A 24805-nucleotide genomic window follows, 5' to 3' on the forward strand; every position below is an offset into this window, starting at 1 on the left:
CCTTCATTGCCAATGCAATCATATAAATTTCCTGGTGTGATGGGGTCAAAGCCTGCTCTGACATGCTATATGTCTGCAAAGCACCTTTTGAAGTCAGTAAGAATGACTTCTGAGCAAAATTTGGCCTACATAATTGTGTTTTGGTGATTAACTTGTAGTAGTACAATATAACTGAACATTATTGAGCCCCATCTGAAGCAGTTGCTAACATGTAGCTAAGATGTCTTCTTCCTCCTTCCCACCGTCCCTACGTGTTTACCTCCAACTTGCTATTCTCCAGGCGTGGACATTCTGTATTTTAATAAACCTCTTGATCTTCCAGATAATATAATTCCTGAGAGGGCTAGTAACCACCAACTCTTGAAATTCCTTTTGGTTTATGGCTCCACTATGTCCCAAATCAAGATTTTCATAGATTAAGATTAGCTATGTAAGAATTAACTTGCTTTGCCATGACAGTGGCATGATTGGATTGAGGGATGCTGCCGTGGTTTCATTTGTCTTCACTTCTAGCTTGAAGTACTTAGATTGTCCGTACAGGGAAATCATGAGGTTAGAGGAAGTAAGTAGAGCTTGGGTCAGTGCTTCTATGCTCCTAATTTCCTCATGTGCTCTATAAAGTTGACCTATAAAATTGACCTCCATGAGATTACTGTCAACAGAAGGTGATCTCTTCTGCTCAGTGGTAAAATTTAGTGTGTGTATGGTTACTGATTTCCTTAGGTTGAACATTGGAAATTCAGTGTGCAATGAAATGTCTCAGATTCCTTAAAGAAAAAAAGTACTCTTAGCAATATTTGCACAGATTCTCAAAGTTGGAGGAAAAGAAGAATGATGCTGCCTTTTCAGTTTTTCCTCTGTACTGTCTTCAGTGATTAACAGTGTTCATATTTATGTTTGTCTGAATATTTCCTTAAATATATTCAATTTTATAATCAGTAAGAAATATTCTTGTAGTTGCTACTTATGTATTTTTAAAAATAGCAAACCTAAAAGGAGAATACCTTCAGCATGTATCATCTAAAATTCAGTGCAGATGGTATTTGCAGTAAACTCACCATTTCATCTCTTAGTGCCACCTGCAGAATTTTTGGTCTAGAGTTATTTTGCCGATATCAAAAGAGTTCCCAGTGGTTTAACACTAGCACAGAATCAGGAATATATGGCTAACATAAAATTGATTTAAGATAGTAAAATTACTCATATAAATGTCAGGCTAGGTTTTGGTTTATGTGAAAATATTATTTATAAACCAAGATATATTACCATCACATAGGAAATGTTTTGGTCAGAGTCTTCTGTACTGGCATTCTGGGTTGGTAACTGATATAATGTGTTGGAAGAGTCACATTCTCGCTGTTAAGGTGCCTTTAGTTTCATTACAACACTCTTCTCAAAAAGTGCAGTTTTCATGTAATTTGTAAAACTCGCATGACACTGTCTGCTTTGTGAGCTGCATTTTTTGTGCATCTTTCCACCTCCTTATTGGAAAACGTAAGACTAATATACCTGTGTCCTGTTCTGGCAGAAAATAAATCATGGTCTTGCTGATTTTCATGGGAGAATTAATCAGTATTCCATTGCGTTACTATTTATTTCTTAAATTTCTAGGTGAGCCGCTCTGCCTGCTTAATGACTACACAATTAATATGTAAATTGTTACGGTCGCGAGAGGCGGCGGCAGCAGTGGATGTCAGAACGTGGCCTCCGGTACTAGATACAGGTGAGTACTAAGGCTAGGGGACCTCTGTGTCTTCTTTTATCATTGTATTTGTCAAGCACTCGGAGGTCTGTCTGTCATGGGAGTAAGATACACACATTTTCTTTCTCTATTTTCACTAGACGATTTGCCAAAGAAGCGGCCTGCACAGATCTACAAACCTTCTAACCCTGAAACGCTTGCTTACCTTGACTTCAGTGTCTCCACAACTGGCATGCTAGCCGGGGTAAAGGTAGGGACTTCTCGTTAAAGCTGGCATTCCTGCTATCACACCTGGCTGGCAGGTGGTACGTTGCTCCTGATTTGTAACTCCTCTTGATTTTTGGTAATAGAAGTTGAATTGCTTCCTCCCTTGCAGTCATTATTTGATTCCGTTAACATGAAATTGGTTCTTCTATACTCACTACGGTACTGTGTGTGGCAAGTTTAGCCCCACTCCTCCTCCTCAGACTATCCCCTGCGGATAGCCCAGTAGCTTGTCAGCCTGAAGCATTCTTCATCTGAAGCATCTATTCTTTCCTTTTTATGAAGGAAACGAGACCCCGTCATCACTTTTCTATTTGTTCTCGTGCCCATTCACTGTTTGCTCTTTATTGCAACTTAACTGCTGGCCATTGGTTTTCAATATTCTCTTCTTCATACTGTTAAGGGAACTGCCGATGTCTCTGGTATATTCACCCAGTACAATACTAGAATAATTAGCAGAAAAAATTCATTGATGGATTTGTTTGATAAACTTAGGCATCTTGAGCTCTTTAAATCTCTATGCTGGCATTTTCTCCAACCCTCTAGCCACAATTTATCAAAGCTGTCTTTTCTAGCTGCTAACATACTTATTATTCCAGTGTTCGTTTCACCAATGTGCAGGCAGGGGTAAAATCACTCTCTTACTCTTACCTGTTACTTCCTTACTCCTATCTGTTGCATATCCAAGGATTATGATTACTTCAGCAATTTTTGCTGATGTATCACACTTATAGCCTCTGTTGAATTCCTCATACCCTTTGCCATCATGCGTCTATTTTCAGAAGCTGTCAGCATACTTTATAAACAAAGAAAGCATCATTTTCCCAGCTTTCAGATGGAGAATTTGAAGCACAGAGCAGTGAAGTGACCAGCCGAAGGTTGACTGACCGTTAAATGGCTGAGCTGCCTGAAGGTCACATATCAGACACTCCTGGAAGATTCATTTAATCCAACTTTAAATAGCTACAATGCCTACAGATGTGGACTAGTCATTGGGCTCCTCAATAATCAACAGAGAGAAACAGGGACTTTTAGGGTGTAATTTATCTGATTTATCTGAAACATCTATTTTTGAATGGGGTGAATAAGTCTTCATTTCTTCTAAAGGGAGCCTTAAATGATTGTTTCAGATGCAGTCATCCATATTAAATCTGGTCTGAATTCCGCCTTATCAGACTTGCAGAAATGACTACTAACTATGCAAAGTCAGTATTTGGAGAGCTTCAAAGATAGTCAAAGGCAGGGCAAGTGGAAGAAACTTTTCTTAATGTGGCTAAAGGGAAATCCCGATAAATCTCTCAAGGAATTCTTGATTAGCTTCTGATATCTGGGTCACAAAGCCTCCAGATCACTGACTCAGCAGGTTTATGTAAACAGTTACCATCTACTAGATCATCACTAGCGATTGATTAATTATAAAAGGATCATAAGAGGTCACAAAGCTTATATTCATAATGCAGTGGTGCTAAATCAAAAAAATGGCTAAACAACTTACGTGGCTTCTCAAAAGTTGACAAATGTTTTGTAATCACTTTGGAAGTAGTAGATTCCACTTATATTTACTCTCAACTTTTTCACGAACTTGCACCCAGTATGGTGTGAAAATTCACAGAGTAACACCAGTTCTTGCCCTACAGAGTTCAGTTTAATCCTGTGTGAAACAGTGGTCTTGATTCAGCTAGAGTAGAATTAATCTCTGCGAACTGCAGATGATCACTGTGTGGACACCTATTTTGAGCTGGTCTTTTTGCATGACTTGGAACATGTCCAGCCTCAGTTATGGCTTCATTGGCAATGGAGAAAAAGTCATTTCTGGAGCTTTATTCCCCTGTTTACCTTAAGATCAAATAAATTTTACCTTCCAAGTGCCTGTTCCCCTCCACTGACTCTAACAGTATATAAGGCAACTAGCTCAGTATGTGGCAGGGATCAAAGGTTAGATGAGTTAAATCCTATCCAGGCTGTCTTTCTAACATGGATATCTTTCTTGATATTAACAGAGGGCAAAGATTAAAAGATGTAATTCTATTCCCACTCTAGTTAGAACTTCTAAGCCAGGGTGGGTGAGTGTGGGAAACATCCTAACACTAGAAAAAAAAATCAGAATTTCCTTTTGAGCAGGTTTTTTGTTTCTAGTTTCTGCTTGTTTTATCTCTGAGAGCTTTCTTACCAAGATTTTTAAGAGCCTGTTTCTCAATTAGGAGCTGGATAACGTGAAGACATTTCACAGAACCTTTACTAAGTTTATTGGGGATTTTTATCGCCGAATGATTAGGTCCTTAGTACCATTTTGCATGCAAAATCCTCTTCAATTTAAAAAGTGCATTTGCATTTTTTATTTATTGTATTAAGAAATATGTACTTAGAAATATGTTACTGATGATCAACAAAATACTTCAAATAACATTCAGATCCTGCGGTCATTCATTCCTTTGTTCTTCCGGAAAGTTTAGCTTGTTATCATTAGCTTTGCATACAGCTTGGAGCACATCTTTAAACCACTCACAGCTTTCTCTCTAAATTACTTCAAACTTATCATTCATTCTGTCTCTCCTCCCCTTTCACGGTTATTTGGATGCCCTCTTGAAGGAAAATTATGTTTTCTTAGATATAAATTACATGTGTGTTTACACGGAGCAGAAAGTCAGTATTTATTTGTTTTCGTTATCCTGTAACTGATTTACGCACTTGGTGCGGTTTGGGAATGAGCCTTCCAAATGACATAGTTGATCATTTTAATTATTTTGTTGTTGTCTTTCAGATGTCTCATGCAGCCACTAGTGCCTTTTGTCGTTCTATTAAGCTGCAGTGTGAGCTTTATCCCTCCAGAGAAGTTGCTATCTGCTTGGACCCCTACTGTGGACTTGGGTTTGTCCTCTGGTGCCTCTGCAGGTGAGGTTTCTCCTCAACCTTTTAAAGTACCGTTTCTGTTGTACTATAACATAACAAACCGGATGATGTGCGTGATAAAAGGATAGGAAGAACAGACAATACCTCTGGGACTGACATAGGCAATTGGAATTGCTGGAAGCTATATGGAGAGTGCTATACGGAGAATACGCTTTGTTTGAGCTGAGCATGGCCGTAGGTATTTAGACTTAGGAGTGCAGAGCATCAACACGGCTGCTCATTGTCCTCCTGCTGTTTTACTGCTGTCTCTGCAGTGTCTGGCTAGTTTTATTTGATGAAGGCAGCGCTCTACCAATATTAACTTAAGGAAGTGGTTTCCTGGTGTTCTCTTTCATTCTCTAATCTGAAAGCATGAGTAGATATCAGGGACTTACTCATTTGTGGGACTTACGGATGTGATTTTTGCAGAGTCATGGAAGTGTGTTTTCCTGCAGAAGGACACTTCTATGGCAGTAGCAAAGGTATCAGAAAAAAACATTTCTAGTGAAATATGAATCAGCTTTTTTTGTTAACAAGTTTAGAAATTTAACAGTTCTGTCAGTCTCTATACTCCAGGGAAGTTACAGTTCAGCACTGAAAGCAGTTCCATCGATTTTTTTTCTTTTTTTTTTTTTTTTTTTAAGTTAGCAGGGTTGATGCAGAGGCAAAGGCGAAGAGCTATGGGAGTGTTAATGGAGCACATTTTTATGAAGACATCTTAGAGTCCCAGTAGTCCAACATCTTCGCTCCCCCCATACGAAGTTCTTTGGTGTTAGCAGTACTGCTATTCTTAGTTACTAAAATGAAGATAACTCAAGGCAATAAAAATACTCTGGATAAACTTTTTACCGATTCCCAAAATACCTGAAGGAAACTATATTTTATAATTACTGCAACAATTTGTTTTCAGCAAGTATCGTTTATTTAAAAGTAGGCTATTGGCTTGTTTTGTTGCCCTTTTAAAATATTTGTTATTAAATATTAAATGAGCCAAAGATTAACTGTATTATCTTATTCATTCTTGACCAGTCTTTCTTGATTTAAACTATACTTGCTCTAAAATTATTTCAGATTTTACATAGGGATTAGAGATTTCTTTGTTTTGAAAAATCTTTTTTTTTTCCAACGTCGTATTTCCCCAACACAAAAATAAAAATATTGAGGCTGCAAAAAAACTCAGAAAACCTTTCAGAAATTTTGAGATTTTAATTAAATCACTCTGTTTAAGTTAAATTCTTAAAATGTTGCTTTTTTAAGTCAGTTGAATATTTCTTATATGGACTTACGTGTTCCAGCATGCTCTGATGTCAACACTGTTAGGCCTTCGCTCTGCTGGGGGCTAAGCCAAATCTGCCGTGATGCATTCAGTGAGACCAGGGAAGGACTGTAGAGCACCATAGGAGAGTTCAGCTAAGGAGCGTGTTACTGTCTGGGATAACGTTGGGACGCAGAGCATCCAAGAATAACTTCTATGATGTTATTCTATCCAAGAATAACATCATGATAGAGCTGTAAAATACAGATAAATGTTGACCTGTCCAAAACCGAAGTAATTTGTGGTGCCCGTGACTCTCTGAATACAGAAATTTTTGTTTCTTCCAGAACCATATTTGCAACAAATAAGCATTTGCTGCCCTTAGGTCCTTCCCAATACTGATAGTATTCAGCCTTTAGGAGGAGAAGATTGTTTATGACTGGCGTGTGAATAAGCCAGCAAGCCTTTGGGAGAAAGCAATCAAGGTCTGTGCCCCTCTGTAGCTTATAGAAGGAATAGAAAATTTTATACCATTTTCAAAGAAGAGAAAGGAAACGAGGGAGTTGAAGGAATTGAGATCAGGCCAGCAACGCCCTAATCTTATGAACCATCGTGGCAGTCTCTTCTTTGCCATTGATCTCCTGTTCCTATAAAACCAGAAAAATTGCAGGCTGCTTGAATTGCGACTGTCATTTAGAGCAAGCTGACATCAGATATAGCTTCATTAATTCTACTTACAAACTTAATTTCCATTTCATTACTATTTTAGAAATTATTATTATTTGATGTGATAGCAAAAAATACATTCTGGAGGTTATTAGACTCTTACTCTTCATAACTTAACACTTTGCAACTTTGCATTTTACTCTTTGTAGTTTAGCATACCCAAATCCTCCCCAACATTTTACAGCCCAGATTTCTACCTCAGAGGATTCTACTGTGAAGTTATAATTGTCTGTCACCACTCCCATTAGCTAAATTAATACTTTTAATGGCATATGGAAATGAAGTTAGATCTTCAGTTTTTGATCAGCTGGGGGGTTTTGAGAGTTAAATAGGAACTCTTTGTTTTAGGAACCCAGCAGGAAGAGAAAGCAACCTCCTGTGCTGGGTGCGGTTAAAATGACAAGTGCATTTTAATCCCTTTATTAACGAGACCAAAGGAGGCATTGACTGAGGAATGAAAGAAAAACTAACCTTTTATCCCCGTTGTAGGTGCTTAGACGTTGTGCTGGCCTGCTCCACTGCGGTGCCCCAGAATGCCCCATTCTGTGAGGTCAGAGCTACTTAGGAAAGCTGCTGGAGCATGGAGCCAGCCCTTTGGTAAGTTTGGAATATATTGCATAGTTTTGCAAAGTTTTTATTTTTAAAAAATTTATTATTTTATGGCCTAAAGGGTATAAAATAATAAAGAAAAGAAACCTTGCAAAGCAGAGCAATACATTTAAAAAAAAATGGGATTTACCACGTTCCCACTAAACTGGCTGCATGCTCCAGCAGGGTTTCCTTGGAACCTTTGTCACTGAACAGCACGTCCTGGGTGTGGCGGCAGTCATCAGCCCCATGTGAGTTCACAAACCCCAAACTTCCTAATTTTAACATTTTAACATTAGGTTCTTACTAATGACTCAATAAAATAATACATTACTTTTGCGTTTTTCTCTTTAATAATCTCATTTATCCATTCTGAGAGGGTGATCCTAGTATTCTGACTTGCGTTGCATTACATTTTAAAATCTATTATTACATTCTTTGAAAGAAAAAAAAGTTGTGTCCTCCAATGTAAAAAAGATCAATACTAAATCCCATTGTTCAAAAATGCTTCCTGAAATTAAGATGTCCCTATCTTAATGCTGCTCACTGTGGGGCAGAATAGAGCATTCTACAGTTCATTAGTGAGCATTTAATTGATAGTTGTTGAGTGATGCAATAGAATAAGAATTTTCCCTCCATTTTAGCCCAGCTAAGCCAACCCATATTGCAGTTCTACTTTTACTACTTGAATATAGAATTGTCCTTGCTGAATTTAAAATTAAGCACATTAATAATTTTAAATAAATTATATATATATTCTCAGAAACTGAGATTGTAATAGTACAAGTCAGTAAGACTCAAACTGAACCAGAGGAACTGAATTTTCGGGTCCGCAGTGGCCACGTAATAAATAGCGTGAATGCTATAAAATGGTCCTGGGAAGGCTTTCAGGTAAGGTGCAGTGAAGTGGCTTTCTCCTGTCCTGCTCCTGCTGTCTCTGTTCCATAGCCTCAAGCTGAAGTCCCCAGTGGTGCTGCTGGGTAGCTTCTGCAGCAAGAGACTGCAAGGTTTCTTAGTAACCAAGCAGGTGGAGCTGTGCAAAAAGTAAGCAAGGAATTGCAGCATTAACATGAGAACTGCATTTTAGAAAACTTCTGTGTGCTAGGACTCATTATTTACTGTTAGGTTTTTTAGACTGACTTGAAGATACCTGGCAGGCATGACCATTTCACCTAATTTCCAGCCCATTTATAGCAAATTAAAGGCAAGACTGCATAAAGAACCCTAAACGCCACATCAGAAAAGGATAATTCTGACATGGGAAGTGAAGGATATGAACATAGCCATCTCTCGTGTTTTGCGAAGTGCATAACTGGGGCAGGAGGAATGTAAAGGTGCGTCTGCCCACACACTGCCCATTTCCCATGGAGTCTTTAGCTGGTGGCAATTTGTGGGAGAGGCAATTTGCATTTCTTCCACATTACAATAGATCTGTTAAACCTGCCTCAAGTCCAGGAGGTTCAAGGGCAGCTGAAAGCCCTGACTTACCTTGGTATGCAAGTTCTGCAATGTGTTGACAGACTAATGCCACCGGCTCTGTGGACCTGCCCTCACATGGGGGAGTTGCTCGGGTGCTGAGGCACCACCTGGGTGGTGTTCAAGTCTGAGCAATGGCTTATAAATACAAGCTGTACTGAAATGAACTGAGCTGGACACGTTTAGCCTCTGCCTGCCTTAGGATGTCTCTAATGCCAATGCCAACAGAAATAACGCTGCCGTCTATATCATCTAATTAACCGTAGGCTGTGGTGTCTGTATGCAGGACAAGATGGCCGTCTCTCTTTTTTCTTCAATACAAAAAGGAAACCGTGGCAAAATTTTTAGAACTTGCTCTCCTGCTTTGAAGTATGTAGACAAAGGGACTTTGTGTGGGAATGGTGCTGAGCATCCCAAGTTCTGTCAAGAGACAGTATAATTTCTACTGCTGGGGCTGCTGGTCATGTGTTTGTGCTCAGGAGCAGTCAACACGCTTCCCAGGGACAAGTTACACATCAGGTCAGAAGTGCAGCCCAGAGCCTGGGCTTCCCTTGCGAGGCTCAGAGATTGCTGAAACACTTCTCTGAAAGGAGGAGGTTAAAGCTTCTGGAGGACGTGCCAGTAACAAGAAGTTCGAGTCACCTCTGGCTCTCATTCTGGGCAGACAGCACGGTCCCAGCAGGCAGCGCAGGCACTATGGGAACAAAATACTGGCATTTCAGCGTTACCAGAGACTTACGGGTATCTGATCAGGGTACCAGCACCAGGGCTTGGGACAAAGCAGGGTGCTGGGTTATGGCACCACTCTCACTGGCTCCCAGTACTCTGATGTGCGAGTTGTAAAGACTGCACCTACTCTCAGCACTAGAAGCCTATCAAGGTGTATGGGTGAGGTCCTTTCCTTTCTGGGAAAATTTGTGTGCCCTACACAATGATCCCTTTTGCTGTACATTAGTTAAACTTCTTTGTGAGATATCTCTGTCTCTCCAGTACTGATTGCTTATCTGCTTACCATGTGCAGTCATGCTGTTAGTGCACTGTATGCCAGCCGGGCATCTTTGGACTCTGCAGGTGGTGTGAAGTCCTTTACTTGTTCTCCAAAAGCCCCTTTTTTGTGCATATAATGGGCGTCCAGGAGAACTGAAAATTTTATTTTGGCCCAAGTCCTACGAAGCCTAGGTCAGCCATATGCCCAAACGCTCTGCTCTGTGGCCTGTACCTTCCTTCCTACAAGCTGTGGTCCAGGTGATTGTGAAGGCTTTTGCTTAGTCCGATCCAGGTTCCCTCAGCCAGCAGACTCTTTTCACAGACTTTGAATTGTGTGCAATGCAACTCAATTATTTCAGGCCCTACCAAATGCCCAATTCCCATACTTGTCCCTCATCACCAAATGCCAAATATCATCTGTAGAAATGCAGAAAGAAAATGCATATACCTATACGACTCAGCAGTACCTACCTGCCTCCTGCAGTTAAGTGGGAAAGCAGCTCATATCACCTGAGGAGGGTGCCAGAAGCAAGGGCAGCGGCAGGTCAGTAGCCTGCCAGAATGCAGTTCCAAATTGCAGTTGCCATTTGTCAGCATTTATTGCCCTGCTGAAATTTCTGGAACTATAATAAAACCTCAGATTTTACTGTTAATCTGCCTCAGCACAACATGGGGTAAATCTTTGATTCCGTGGAACAGTTAATTGCCAAGATGTCCTTCCAGGCATCTCCATATGCTGCCAAAACAGCCTGCCAGGCAGTGGAACCGGTGGTGTGATCAGATGGCGCCGTCATACCAAAATACATCCCGGTGCATTTAACTGGAGTATTCCTGTCCTTGGGCAGCCCTTGCTCGGTGCAGGCAGACAAGGCTCTTACTGCCAAAATGCAAGGCTTCGTCCACCACGTGAATACTTTTTTTTTCCCCAGATTGCTTCCCTAAAGGAAGACAGCATTTCTAAAAGGTGATCTCCCACCTCAGCTACCCCTGCACTTCACTCTGCGTCTGCATCCCAGAAGTCATCGGGACAAGATGATGCAAGGATGCTCTATAGTCACTCTCCTTTTTTGTCTTCTTTTTTGCCTACTGCATTTTCTAAAAATGGTGGAGACTGATAAACAGATGTCCAGGTCTGTCAGATAGTCTCTGCAGTTCTGCACTGTGTCTGCTCCTGTTACAAGACTTGTATCAGGAGACGGAGTTACTTTTGTGACAATGGATTTCAACAGCAGTGGAAGAAACAATCTTGCTTCAGTTCCTTCCCAGTATTTATATAACTAAATTCTTGCACCTACTCCAATATATCGTATATTGTTGCAATTTCAGAATGGTAATTTTAGTTTCCACAATTTATGTTTAAGCCCCCAACTTTTCCTAATATCCCATCTGATCTCCCTGATGCCACAGTGTTCACCATGATTCTGTTGCTTCCACCATGAGAATAGCAAAGCTGACAGCGTAACCATCTCTTGATGACTATTGTGTTTCAAGAAGGTGAGATGGAACTGTCTATTTGTTCAGTGCCTCAGTTTCAGGATTAACTCTACTATATCTAGAATGTACTGTACCTAGATGTATCTACCATACATCTCTACCATACCTAGAATTACATAGAGGCAGCATTGACAGAACTTCCTGTAGGTTTGGGACCGTATCTGGTTTTATCCAGCATCTCCAAAGCTGCCTTCCACAACTGCAGTCTGTTCAAGCGCATGGTCCTCTGCTTGATTGTTGGCATCCATACTAGGCAGACACCCTCTAACATCTCACAGTGGTTTGAAACAGTGGTAGAAATGTTTCAACCAGCTATACAAGGCAGTATCATTTTTTTCTCAGCTTCTCTCCACCAAAACGTTGGTGACGTACAGCTTCTCAGGGGTTAACATGGAAGTATAAAGTCTGCGAATTTGCAAGGATATGTGGCTACCAGGAACGTTTTGTTGCTTGGAGTGATTCAACATTACCTACATAATGTTTCTGAGATTGATGCAGGGAGGTGAGCCAAGTTATGACCGACATCGTGGTGGCCAGGTGCTGTGTAAACCACTTGAACTGTGGAACTGGCACATTCACCCCAGAAATATGTCTTTGTAGTTCTTCTCCTAGCTCCATCAACTGCTCTAGCAAATCAGATGATATGCATGGGTTATTAAACCACAGCTCAGTAAGCAAAGCCGTGTTGGTCATCAAGTTTCCAGGCACGGTATCATCTTTCTGTAGGTTTATGTACTATAGACAGGAGCAGCACACGTCTGAGGTTCTGCACCACAGAGTTTCCTTCCTACCAGATATTTCCTGCTGCTCTGCAGTTTAATTCTGAACTCCTCAGCATTTTGGAGGGATTAGAAAACTCAGAAAAGATACTAGCAACATCTTCATTTATTTCTGTCTAATCAGAGTGGTTTTTTTAGTCAAAGTCTGATCATAAGAGTGTTTGTTTCCCTCAATCTGGAGAAGTTGGGGTTCTTTTCCATCCAAATCCTCATGCTTCGCTGCGTGGCTGTTGGTGGGAGGTTAAGAGCAAACACAAGTATCTTTCTTACTTGTCCAGCATAAGTTGATAAAGAGAGGGAGACAATTCACCCCCACTCATTAGTGTTGCTGAGGAGGAAAAGATTTGTCTTTGGTGTAAATTTGTATTCCCAAATTCCACCATTTTGGACTACTTCCTGGTAAAGTGCACTTGGAATCAATTTTCTGCTCTTCTGTTGAAAGCAATGCGGCTTTTTCCTCCCTTATTACTGTGGAGTTTGTGTGGGCACTTTTCAGTACAGGGATAAAGTTTGTTCTTTTAATTTTGTTTTTATTTTGGGAAGTTCTGCCCAGTTGAATAAGTGGCACTTAACGGATCTTAATGTGGTTCTGAGTAATAATTCTCCCACATTTGACCCCCTGGCAGCTTGTTTATTATTGTGCAGATTTTTTTTTCTCCTGATACTGATTGCATCAACTAGAGTTCAGGGTCGGGGGAAAGGTTTGATGCTGAACCTCTGTATGCCGTACTTGTACAGATTGGAGTCCACCCCAGGTTCTTACTCGAGTGGTTACAGCTTCCCATTTGTAAGAATTATTTATTTACCAGACAGATCACACACCTTGATTGTTTGTGGCGCCCTAACCTTAACTTTGCGAAGAACTAAGACCTTTTGGTCTTTGAAAAACTTAACAGAATTGGCTGAGAAAGAAAGAGCGAAGTAATATTTATAGTAAAAACTGTTACTACTCCCTAGCTGGGTTTGATCTGTCACCTGAACTCAGGGCATACTCCCTTCAGCTTGGGTAACTTTGCCAACATCTCTTTTCACATGGTTATGAAGCACATGCTCAAGGTTCAGTCATGCTTTATTCTGATTCCATAAAAGCAACATAAAAGCATAATGCTTCATTTGACTGTCCTGTGCTATAGTCGTTATGTCAACTGTATCCGAGAACACATCGCTTCGTGGCAAGTCACTGGTCATGAATCATTAAGAGTGGCTTAAATGTGGACAAGCAGTCAAAGATAAAATTTTTACTGTATGATAAATGAAATTATTTGAATTGTAGTTCATATATATTCCACGACATCCTCTGGCTCATACTCCAGCAGAGACCTAAACTACTTGGATTATTAACTGCCATTGTGGCTGGACTTGTACACCTTTTATGCCTTTATCATACCAAGTAAAGACATCCAGGTCACACAAACCTTGTTCTAAATTGCACAGCTTTTGAAAGCACTCTCATCTGGGTTTGGGAGGAGTGGGGGCACTCACTCACCAAGGAGGGAAGCTGCGTGAGCAGCCCATCTTCAAGAATTGCAAAGGTGTGTATCTTCTTCCTAACGTCAAATGTTACAGAGATGCTCATATTCCTGAAAATAAAGTTCCATTTCGTGTCTTACCTCGGGCACTTGGATTTGCCACTTTACCAAGCTGGCATTTCAAGTTTTCAAGTCACAGATGAATTTCTTTCATGTGCATCATAAATCTCTGGGGCTTTTTGGTCCTTTCTCAGAACTTCTGTGATTTGGGGGTTTTATGCTATGACCATTCTGATTTGAAATACCTACAAATCACAAATTAAGATGTGAGGGGGACTGTAAAATTGATGGTAGATCTGCCTGTCTGAGATGAGTGAACAACATAGGACCCACAGGAAATAAAGACATCAAATTGGGAATATTTTTTCCCTTGGGGAGAATCTTGGGTACCAGAGAAATTAGCTCTGACATAATTGTTTCCTTCAGGGACCCTGATAAGTGTCTTTTCTCAATACTTATGCTCACTGGGTATCCAATAAACAAGAGATGTAGTATATTTGGGTTTTAAAAGTGCATAAAACTTTCAAAGAAAAAATTTAAAGCCACAAGGATTATTAAATTGGGAACAGATTTACGCCCTTGAAAATGATTGCAAACCTCTTGCTTGCCTCAGCAGGAGAGAGGTTATTTCCATATTAAGCAATCAAGTACTCTTTTAATCAAGGTATCTCAAAATGGTAATTACTCAATCTTAATTATTTGTCAGCAACACATAATTTTTGTTGATATTATAATACTGTTTATTAGCACCATTAATAACCAAGCTATTTTGCTCTCTTCAGTACAGTTCTAACAGCAAAGTCCATGGACATTTTGAGTAAATTAGTATTTTAGGAGCATGTTCTGCCTGCATTCCTCATGGTTCCTCATAGACTCTGAAGGTATAGGAAAAAACAAAGTTAAACTTCATGTTAAACTATAGAGCACTGTAAGACATTACATGGTTCATCCAGCGTTGGGATAAACTTTATATTCTAGTACCCCGTAGCTTGTAAACATCTGTGGACACAGGCGTTTAGCATGCGTTAACGAATCTTGTGTCTTTACAGCGTTTATTCAGGACACCAGTCTATTTTGATTCCTCCCTCAGAACTGGAGACCAATCCCGCTCTGTGGCTTCTTGCCGTGAGTCAGTACAAAGTGAGAGACACTTTTTGTTCCTATTCGGTCATGGAGCTTTGTACTAAGGGACTCGGTTCGCAAACAGAGTCGCTGAAGGTGAGTAATTCTGTCGTCCTGCACAACCTGCCGACTGCACGGTGGTGTGTGAGAGCCTTCCCTGCCATGAACGGCTGTGCTGAATGTCTGCAGCGAGGAGAAAATCATCAGAGGGCAAGGGCAGCTTCCACAGAACCCGTGTTATTCCATGCCAAAGGCTATATATGAATATCAGTCATTCTCTTTCAGAGCACAAGGCTTTTAAACATCAAGGGAAGGCTTTTATTTACCTAAGCTTTCTGATCTGTGTTGCAGCCTGTGTTGATAGGCAAGTGTTGGAAAACAGAGGTGTAAACGCCCAAGAGGCCCAAGGAGTATTATATTGTATATTATGTTTTATGCATTCCCTGATTATATGAAGTATTCGTTTGGTTTTGCCCCCTGTAGTTAAATAATCACGTTCTTAAAAGTACCTTCTTGTTTCAACTGGATTGTCGTCATTGTATGGGGAGCAGGGAGGTGTGTATCTTCTTTTTTTCCCCCAGAATTAAAAGCCAGGTAGCCAGTTACATTTCTGAAATAGTCTAGAATTTCCAGTATACTACTGAAATAAATTAGATCTTGAGATACTGATATTTATGATGTCTCCAGCCTTTACCATCCTCGCTTAATAATTTCCTAATCGGTTTTTGCAAGGCTGGACACTGCTTCCTGTTTGCTATTATTCACTGGCTTTCTGAATTAATATTGGGAAATAGCATTCCCTCCCTTCAGCATTAGCATACCCATCTCTTCCTATGTACTAATGTCGAGATGACAAGCAAGTATGTCTGCTCTTCTACAGCTATTAGACTGTCATCTGGCCATCCGGCCACCAGGAAAGATGGAAATTATACTGGCACCTTAGCCTTTTTTCCGCTGTTCCTCTTGAATCATAATACCTACATAACATGCTTAAGTACTACTAACTGTTTTTCATTAAATCTGCCCATTTGTGGCCTTTGTTACATTTTAACTTCTTTTTAGGCAAGGGGACTGGACCTTTCACGTGTACGGACATGTGTAGTAGTGGCTGAAGAACGACCTCGGATAGCTCTTACTCAGTCATTTTCAAAATTATTTAAAGACCTTGGTCTCCATCCGCGGGCTGTCAGCACATCACTTGGCTGTAGAGTTAACCTGGCAATATGTTTACAGGTAAGATTTTCACTCCTTAAGCTCAAAGTTGTTTTAAGAAAATGGTTTTCAGTAAGAAGCTTCATTGTATTTCCTTTGACTGCTTGGTTATAGACATATTAAGAAAATGCATGTGGTACTTAATGTTCTGGCATATACAGGCAGTAAATTTCTGTTACTTTGTCAACTATTCATCCCTCTCATGTTGCAATCATAGCATTTATTCTGCCCATGAATACAGTAATTCAGAAAAGCGCATGGTAGTGATAGAATGTACTCCAAATATAGTATTTAGTCATGTAATGTAAAATCCAGTTTTCTAGTGCTTACTTTAGTATGTTACAAAATGCATTCCTTCTGTTTATAAAATAATTCCAACCATTACTTAGTTAACTAGATAGATATTTTCTGCACACAGTTTATTGCTTACAATAGAAAATTATTTTGCTACATCTCTTTCATTCTGTTTCGCTCCACTAATCAGAAGAAAGGATAATATAGGATTTAACTTGCATTCTCCAGGAATCTTTATTGAGTCATGATTTTAAGGACAGATGGAGCACTGTAGCTGTCTGGTCTGAATTTCTGAATAGCCTCTAGGTTTTCACCAAATGATAACTACACTGAGAAAATAGTTTTAGGCCGATCTACAGTATATTATTTTATGTTTCAGGACTTCGAGTGATGAAAGTTAACTTGTCTTTCTATAAGGTGTTCAATTTTTAATTAATTTTGCCTTATTTCTAGTTTAAATTTATCTGGCATTAGATTCAGCCATTTTTTATTTTATTTTTTCTAATCTGGCATAAAGAATCTCATTTCTATCATGACTCTAATAAACATCTTAGTGTTTGATAAATAGATAAAGAATCTTAAGACATGCTTTCCTGATCTGTGTCTCATTTTTATGACTCCTGATCTCTTTCTGTCCTTCTAAATCTGGTATCAGAACTTCACATATTATTCCTGTAATAATGCCCTATGTGTCCTACTCAGATGTAATATGATTTCTGACTTAATAATCTTTTTAAATAATGATATTCTACATTGGCAGCTGCATTGGCTGGGAAGTTCCATATCCATTTGGTCACCTCCCATGTCTCTAACCTCTTCAAAGTCACTGTCTCCCCGGTGTAACTTGCCTGTACTCTATATGGTGCATCCCACATTTCAAATCTGGCAGTTACCCTAGTTTACATTAAAGGATTTCTGTAACATGCATAATTGCTCAGGTGTAGAAGCCATAACAGATCTTCTCAGTGACACTATAAATAAGGCATTTGCTATTCTTTTCCTGATTGTAAATGTAAAGATTTTTTTATTTTATCCAAAAGATGTGACAAATACGGGTGGTGGGTTCAGCACAGAACAGTATGTCTGTGTGTTATGCCTGCATTAGCCTCTTGCCCTTTTCAACATCACTAAAGAATCCTGGCTTTCATCAGACCTTGGCTAAAAGTGACCTTGTAGTTCAGCATGTTACCAGAACGTGAACACAGGAGGTATGCCACATCTCCAGTACTGCCTGCTTTCTCTCTGACTATCAGCAGAGTATCCTTTCAGCCCAAGGTGACTTTAATTATTATTATTATCAAATATATGACAAAGCAAAGTTGAGCAGGGTTAAAAGTCATTCTGTGTCCCAGAGGTAGAGTTCTTTAGTTTGTCATTCTGTAATTGCTGCCATAAATATTCTTCAGGAATAAAAGTTTAAGAAAATCTCCTATAGTCTCAAAAGTAGCGCTTGAGTCCTTCAAAACAGTTTTACCCTAATGAAACTTAATACATAGTCTTGAGAGAAAAATACTTCTGGTAGGTTAGAAACGTCTATGAACTCAAGCAGCGTCTTCCCCCATATTTCTGTCATGGATTCGATACAAAAAGTACTGACTGAGGTTTTGAAATCTCTCTACTGAATGTTTCTTTGCAAGAATACAGGCCTCTTCATTTCTTTCTCCATATCTAGAGTCCTGGGTGATGACAAGGCAGAGAGGACAACTCAGAAAACATCCAGGAAATCTTTAGTCACTCCCACCTGAGGCAGCACAATTTGGATGGTACCAGTTTAGGCCAGTTAGCAGGTGCAGGTTGGTGTGCTTTCCCAGTCAGCAACCCAACCAAGCTTCAACACTTGGCTGGGAGGGCACCGCGGGCAGCAGGGACACTGGCAGCTTTCCCTCGAGTAGAAGGGGAAAACAGAGGAGAAAGAGATGAGCTGGTTACTTGGTAACAATAGTTTTCTAATTTGCTCCTGTATCTTCAGCCATTTTGACATGCCCACGGGATGTCATTTACAGATGAGGGGAAGGAGGGAGGTGATGGCACACCTTCATGGCCGACTGCTCTGACTTTCCTGACAGATCAGGATGGGGCCCGTCAGCTCCCCCCTGCAGCTGTAGTGGAGCTAATTCTGAAAAATAACTGAACTTCCCTGGCTTCTGGTCCATGGAGGGACCAGACATGAAGGCTGCTGTAGATAGCAAGGACAGATTAGCTGCGGAATTTTCTTGCCGCTAATGGAAGTCTCCATTTCAGGCTTGCAGTGATCTCTGGACTGTTCATGGTGGCTGTTTCACTTACGAGATAAGTCATTTGTTCAGGACAAATAATAAAACCAGGGAATGACACTAAGCAGCAGTAAGCCGGGTTCAATGCCCAAATATGCCTCGTTGGAAGTTATACTGTACCAGGTCTGCCTGGGATGGAGTTAACTTTTTTCGTAGCAGCCCATATGGAGCTGTGTTTTAGTCTTGTGACTGAAACAGTGTTGATAGCACACCAGTGGTTTAGCTGTTGCTGAACGGTGCTGCACAGCATCAAGGCTTTCCCCATTTCTCGCTCTGCCCACCGCCCCACCACCCCACTGCCCGCAGTGAGTAGGCTGGGGGAGAGCAAGACGCTGGGAGGGGACACAGCCGGGACAGCTCACCCCAGCTGTCCTGGGACATCCTATACCGTATAATGTCATGCTCAGCATTAAAAAAGGGGGGTTGGTCTTCCAAAGTAGCCATTGCTCAGAGACTGGCTGGGCATTGTTCTGCTTGTGGGAGGTGGTAAGTGATTGCTTTTGCATCACTTGGAGTTTGTTTCTCTTTCCTTCAGTTATTAAACCGTCTTCATCTCGACCTACTGTTTTTCTCACTTTTGCTTTTCCTATTCTCTCCCCTGTCCCACCAGGAGGGGAGTGAGCGAGCAGCTGGGTGGGTGCTTAGTTGCTGTCTGGGTCAACCCACTACAAACGTGCAGGAAAGCTGAATACACTCAGAGAAACTGGAAGTCCTAATCAGCATGGAGTTAGGCTGGATTTTTGCTTGACTACGTATATCTGCCTTTTGATTGTGTTAACTCCTTAGCTGAAGTTTGCTTCTTAGATGGTTCTTTACAGAAATTCTTGAAAGAGTTATTGAATCAAAGTGTAAAAGTGGATAACTCTCTAAAGGAATATTATTAATGATACTGAGTGTGAATTTAAGAACAGCACAGAATGAGAGCCTTGAATGAGGTGATTAACAGCCTGGTTGATCATATAGCTTAGTGTCAGGCTTCACTGAGTTCTACTAAGATGTTGCATCTCAGTCCATAGGATTAAAAGCTATACACTGTCTAGTGTGGAATGAAGAAAAGCCATTTCAAAACAGGGTATATTTAGTAATGTTACCATTCCAAGTGGAATGGTTTTTGAAGCATTTAAGCCAAGGGTACTTCAGCAAGTTTTAAACGGGTTTGAAAAATTACTAAAGATGTTACTTACAAGCATCACCGCAAAACATGTAATTTTGATAGAGAATATAAAGATACAGGATTGCATCCTTTGAAGCATCTGGTAGTAGACACTGCCAAAGACTGGATACTGAATTAGACTGAATGCTTTTTCCAAACTGTCTGGAAGTTTATGGCTAGTGATATTCCAGAATAGCTTGTGGGCTATTCTGTTTTCTGGGCTGAGGAACAGAATGAATTTTAATCTTGGTCAACAATGTTCCTGAAATTAGCATTGTCTCCAGTATGTTCCAGAAATGGGTCATGATTTCTGCATTCTTCACACAGCTTGGATGTGATCTTTGATACCTTCTTCACCTCATTTCCAATCTTGACAGATTTAAGACTTAAGTGTTTCAAGGGGAAGGTATCCTGATTTTTCCAAAAAGCTTTTACTGTTGTTGCCCCCTCCAAAAAGAAGAGGAGGGTGGGTGTATGTACAAGTATGCCTGTCTCTGTGTGTGTGTGTATAAAAACTTCATAGCAGAATTTGACCTTTTATTAAAGAGTACTTTAAAAAGGAAATCATTGTGATAATCCCTTTGGTACAAAAGAGCCTTAGTCTACCAAATGAATCTTAATTTCAGGATTAGGATCACTGGCAAACTAATGCATTGTCATTTGTATTCATTTCCTCTCAAATTTAGAGCAAATTTACTGTGTTTCTTTTGATGTAATCATTTTGGACTAGATTTTTAGAGGTATGCTTTTGAAAATAAATAATTCTCCCCATCTTTAGGTACTTAAATGCCATTAATATCTGACCTTTTATGGCTGTATAGGCACAGATAATGGTCCAGGGATTTCTGAGATTAAAAGATTGCATCCAGCATATTTTAATTCTCATTAACTAGTATCTTAGCATTCTCAAGAGAGAGAAAAATAGATATGAAAAGTAGCCTGTTTCTTACAACAGCACAGATGGTTCTCTAGGATTTTAGCTAATTTCCATTTAAACACTTGAAATAAATATTTTCATTTTATTCAACCTTCATTTTCCTGAATATCATTTGAGGAAGAACTTCTAGAAGTTGTTCATTTCCCTTAGTTAACCTTGAAAATGTACTAACAAATCTGCCCAAGCTAGGACAGGAGAGCAGGATTCATCTTGCTTCTTTTACATCACCTTTAAGTTAGACAACAAGGTTAAGTCAGTTATCCAATATCCATCTATAGTCAGTAGAACCAAAGAAGTACTTCCAGAGAGAGCTTCATTCAGCCTACCTCGGGTGCCCACCATCAGGAGATACTTCCTGCCTTACACTGCACACTTTCTTCTGTGATGGCTGAAGTTATATGAAATGAATCCTTCCTTCACTGTCTAGCAAAGGGAACTTTGTTAGGGCTTAAAGCTAATGTTTCTTTTTACTTAGTAATAGATCACACTTTTTGAGGATCTTCCATATCAAAAGTAATAAGGGATAGCTCTGCAAAGAGTGCAACAGGAGACCATGCACTTTTTGAGAGGTATGATTCACACTTAGCAATGTTGTACAGCTCTGGGTGAGTTCCCTCAGATTCTGTGTTTTCCCACCTGTACTGTGAGTCATGCCATGAAGTTCTTTTCACAGCTCCAGCTGCTGTGCTTGCGTACGTGAGATTGTTAAGTGTACATCAAAAACTCCCTTTCTGAGCATCACTGGAGCAGAATTAGACTCAGAGTAAACATTGAGGCCACATCCTTAGATAGCAAAACAAAACAAAACCCAAAACAACAGTTATTTTTAAATTCTTAGGACTTCTGATTGCCTACTTCTTGGTTTTTAACCCTGGGGAGGGAAGCAGGGGAGAGCATGCAGCTTGGCCTTTGACTTCAGTGGAAATTAGTACCGGCTGAATGCTGGCACATGGTCATCCCTACTGCTGCCTTGTTGGGGTAGTCCTCTCTGCATTTTTGACCTGCAGTGTTTTTCCAGAGAATAAAAGCCTGGCATGTTGCAGAGGGGATGGTTCACTGGTGGCAGCCTGTGCGTGGGCAGGAGATTTATTTAGTCCAAGGGATGTGACTTGTGATGTACCCATTTTCAGACAGAAAATAATGTTTGGCCCATTTTATTTCCTTGAACACTACCTAGCATGTCCTTAGTAAGTATCAGATACGACAGAAGTCATGACGGTTTTTTCCTGTTACCAGCATTACAGATGCTTTCTATCTCTGTCTCGCAAAATAAATGTGCACAGACAAATTGAGTCAGTCACTCTGGTCTTGTCTAAGACTCTGCTTCTTTTGAAACACTTCCAGAGTATCTCAGCTGCAGCTGGCCGCAGAAGGACGATGCTGAGAATTCAAGCGCTGTTTCTCAAGCCCTTACTTAGTTAAAATCCTTATGAAGCTCTGGTACTCTCAAAGTCCTCTCTGGACCTGCAGTATAGTCACGAACAATGAATTAAATAACTGATGGATTTCAGCAATTCTGCTTTCTTGCAGTTACACTGCAGCGTTCAACCTGGATTATTAGTAACATTTTGGGGCAGGAATGTAATAAGCAGCTCCATCCTGGTTTTTTAAATGCTTCATCTTCCCCCGCATCCAAAATAAACCTATTTTAAGATGCTGCTGTGGCAGCTTCCTGTAGTCTTTAACTTTGCTGGAATTCAGAAGTTTGATGAGAGGGATGTGGGACACCAGTGCTCTCAGAGCTGTTTATTTTCACAAGTTGTAGGGCAAGTCCCGCTGCAGCCATCTGGTGTTAGATGCTCCACGTGACAGTAGCATCTAGGACTAGACACCGCTGTGTTTTGTCTCTTTGCTGCATTATCGATCGTGGTGGAGAACTGATGGGGTTTTATCAGCTTTTAATTTTACTGTTCTTTATAGTATTACACTGTTTATCATAGCAAATAGACTAAGAATGAAGAATTGTTGAACTATGAAGTTACTCCATTTAGTTGTGGTCTTCTAGTAATTAGGTTGTGCGTGAAGCCTTGATTTTATTTCACTTTAAGAGCAGGTTAATCTATATGAAACAAGGTGTAAGTATCTTTCTCCATTGTATACTAATTTTTTGTTTTCCAAAAAGAGAGCTTACTTTTGATTTCCAGAGGACATCGCTTACAAACTTCTTTTAGTAGTGAAATGGCAGACCTGGAACCCCTATCTCAATGGATGTGCATTAAAATAGCAAGGCCATAATGTTTACTGACTTCTTCACCAAAAACTACAAAAAAACCCAGTATGCTACACACATGTTTTCCACTAACAACGTTGTCTGTAGTGTCTTAAAACCATTTAAGTCTGTTTGTCCAAGGTTAGCAGTCTACAGCTGTCTCTTCTGTTGCTCTACTAAAATGTTGACACCTCATTTTTTACTTTTTTTAACCTTTAATGGTATAATGGTTAATTTGTAAGATTCCTGTATTTGACATTGTTTTTCTTTTTATTTTACTCCCTGCTTTTTGCATTCTCCTCTTTTTTTTCCTCCCACCCTTCATTCCCATTTTTTTATTATTATTTTTGTCTTGTGTTACCTTCTTTCCTTCTCTCCCTCATCCCTGCTATTCCTGCTGCTATAGCCTCACAGGCTGGGGAAGCTGGCCGAGCAGGTAGGGGATTTTCATGTTCCCTCAATACCCACCTATCAGCTTCCAACAGTGGGACAGACTAGAAATTGAGTCTGGAGATTTGGGGATTTTCAGATCCTTCTATGAAATTATAAACAAGTCCAGTATAGCTTTATCTGGATGCAGGTTTCATCAAATATTAGCTGTCTGTTGTAACTATTTCATTCACACTGAAAATAACAGATACCATAGTGATTGTCTTTGATTTTCAAACTTGACTGTTTCCATTATTTTATAAATCAATTCAGGTTTAGTTTTATTTTTAAAGATAACCAATTTTTCCTTGATTTTTTTTTTTTTAACATTGCATATATTTCAAATAAGTTCTCCACTCAGCACTAGTCTGTTACACTGCTGAGTTTACTAGTAGACTGAAAATCGTGTCGTTAATAGCTAGAGAGGATATTGTATCTTGTTTTGTGTATAACAAGCTAAAGAGGCTAACATGCATGTGCAGCTCTATTACTCTTTTTTCTCCTCTGGTGGTGGGTCACTATCAGTATCTCTACAGTAAGTATCAATTGATAGTGGTAACTCTTTCCCCCTTTAGATACAAAAATTATCTATTTGTGGATCTCCATCGCAATTTTTAGTGCTCAACAAATTGTGGAACTACCAGCCAGCATTGCAGAGATGCAAAATTTAGCCCTAGACATTCCTAGTGTGAAGAATTATACTCTATAATACATCCCAAACAGGACAGAAATCACTGGGAGTTGATGCTGTCCGCTGTTTTAAGTAGTAGACATCTAAATAACTGATAAAGGAGTTCCTGCACCTGTAGATTGCCAGGGTTAGGTGAATTTATCTGCTGGAAAAAAAAAAATTTCCGAAGTTCCAGTGTTCCAAAATGAAGTTGTGCTTTTCTTTTAGCTTTCTGCTTAGCAGTGATGTGAGGTATGCAGCAGAGAAAAGAGCCCTAGACTAGAGCACTGACAGTCCACATGATGTTCAGCGGTGATCAGTTTGAAGTTTCAGATACGGGAAGATCATAGCAGGTTACAAAACTGCAGCAAAGCTGTGGGTGGAAGGGCCTAGAAGATTGTATCATCTCCGTATGAAAGGAAACTAAAATTAGTCTACTGCTTTTCAAGTTACTAAGTATTGTGACAGAAAGCAAGGATTTAAATTTTGCAGTGGGTGACTGAAAAGAAATAGAATAATTGCTTACAGACCTTCAGTCCACATTGGTTCATGTCATGCGTGCTACCTTTACTATCTTTAGCTTCAAGTATATTCTCTGTTGCATGATGGAAGACTCAGTAAACCATGCTTCACATTCCTGACCATGTGCTTCTGCCATTAAACTGTGTCTCCTCAGCAATTTCCGCGTTCCTTTATATGGCAAAACGTGTTTAACATTTTTTGTATGTATCCACGTGCTGATTACTTGGCCTTTTGTAGCAAATAAATCCTATGTTGACATGTGTTTGGTTAAGTAGTATGGCCGCTTGATGTTTTT

At 40.0% G+C, this 24805-nt stretch overlaps 1 protein-coding gene across 2 annotated transcripts in view; it reads left to right on the plus strand.

Moving 5' to 3' along the window:
* Positions 1-24805, plus strand: part of DIP2C (disco interacting protein 2 homolog C) — a 327128-nt gene that overhangs the window by 271951 nt on the left and 30372 nt on the right. The window contains exons 28-33 of one of the 2 annotated variants that reach the window (XM_075144114.1): positions 1612-1723; positions 1843-1952; positions 4728-4858; positions 14739-14907; positions 15874-16044; positions 23296-23325. In XM_075144114.1, coding sequence (XP_075000215.1) covers positions 1612-1723; positions 1843-1952; positions 4728-4858; positions 14739-14907; positions 15874-16044; positions 23296-23325 — 723 coding nt within the window. The remainder of the gene's footprint in view (positions 1-1611; positions 1724-1842; positions 1953-4727; positions 4859-14738; positions 14908-15873; positions 16045-23295; positions 23326-24805) is intronic. The other variant, XM_075144116.1, reaches the window with a different exon arrangement.

Source organism: Calonectris borealis, chromosome 2 (assembly GCF_964195595.1).
Source record: "Calonectris borealis chromosome 2, bCalBor7.hap1.2, whole genome shotgun sequence".
Classification (NCBI taxonomy): domain Eukaryota; kingdom Metazoa; phylum Chordata; class Aves; order Procellariiformes; family Procellariidae; genus Calonectris; species Calonectris borealis.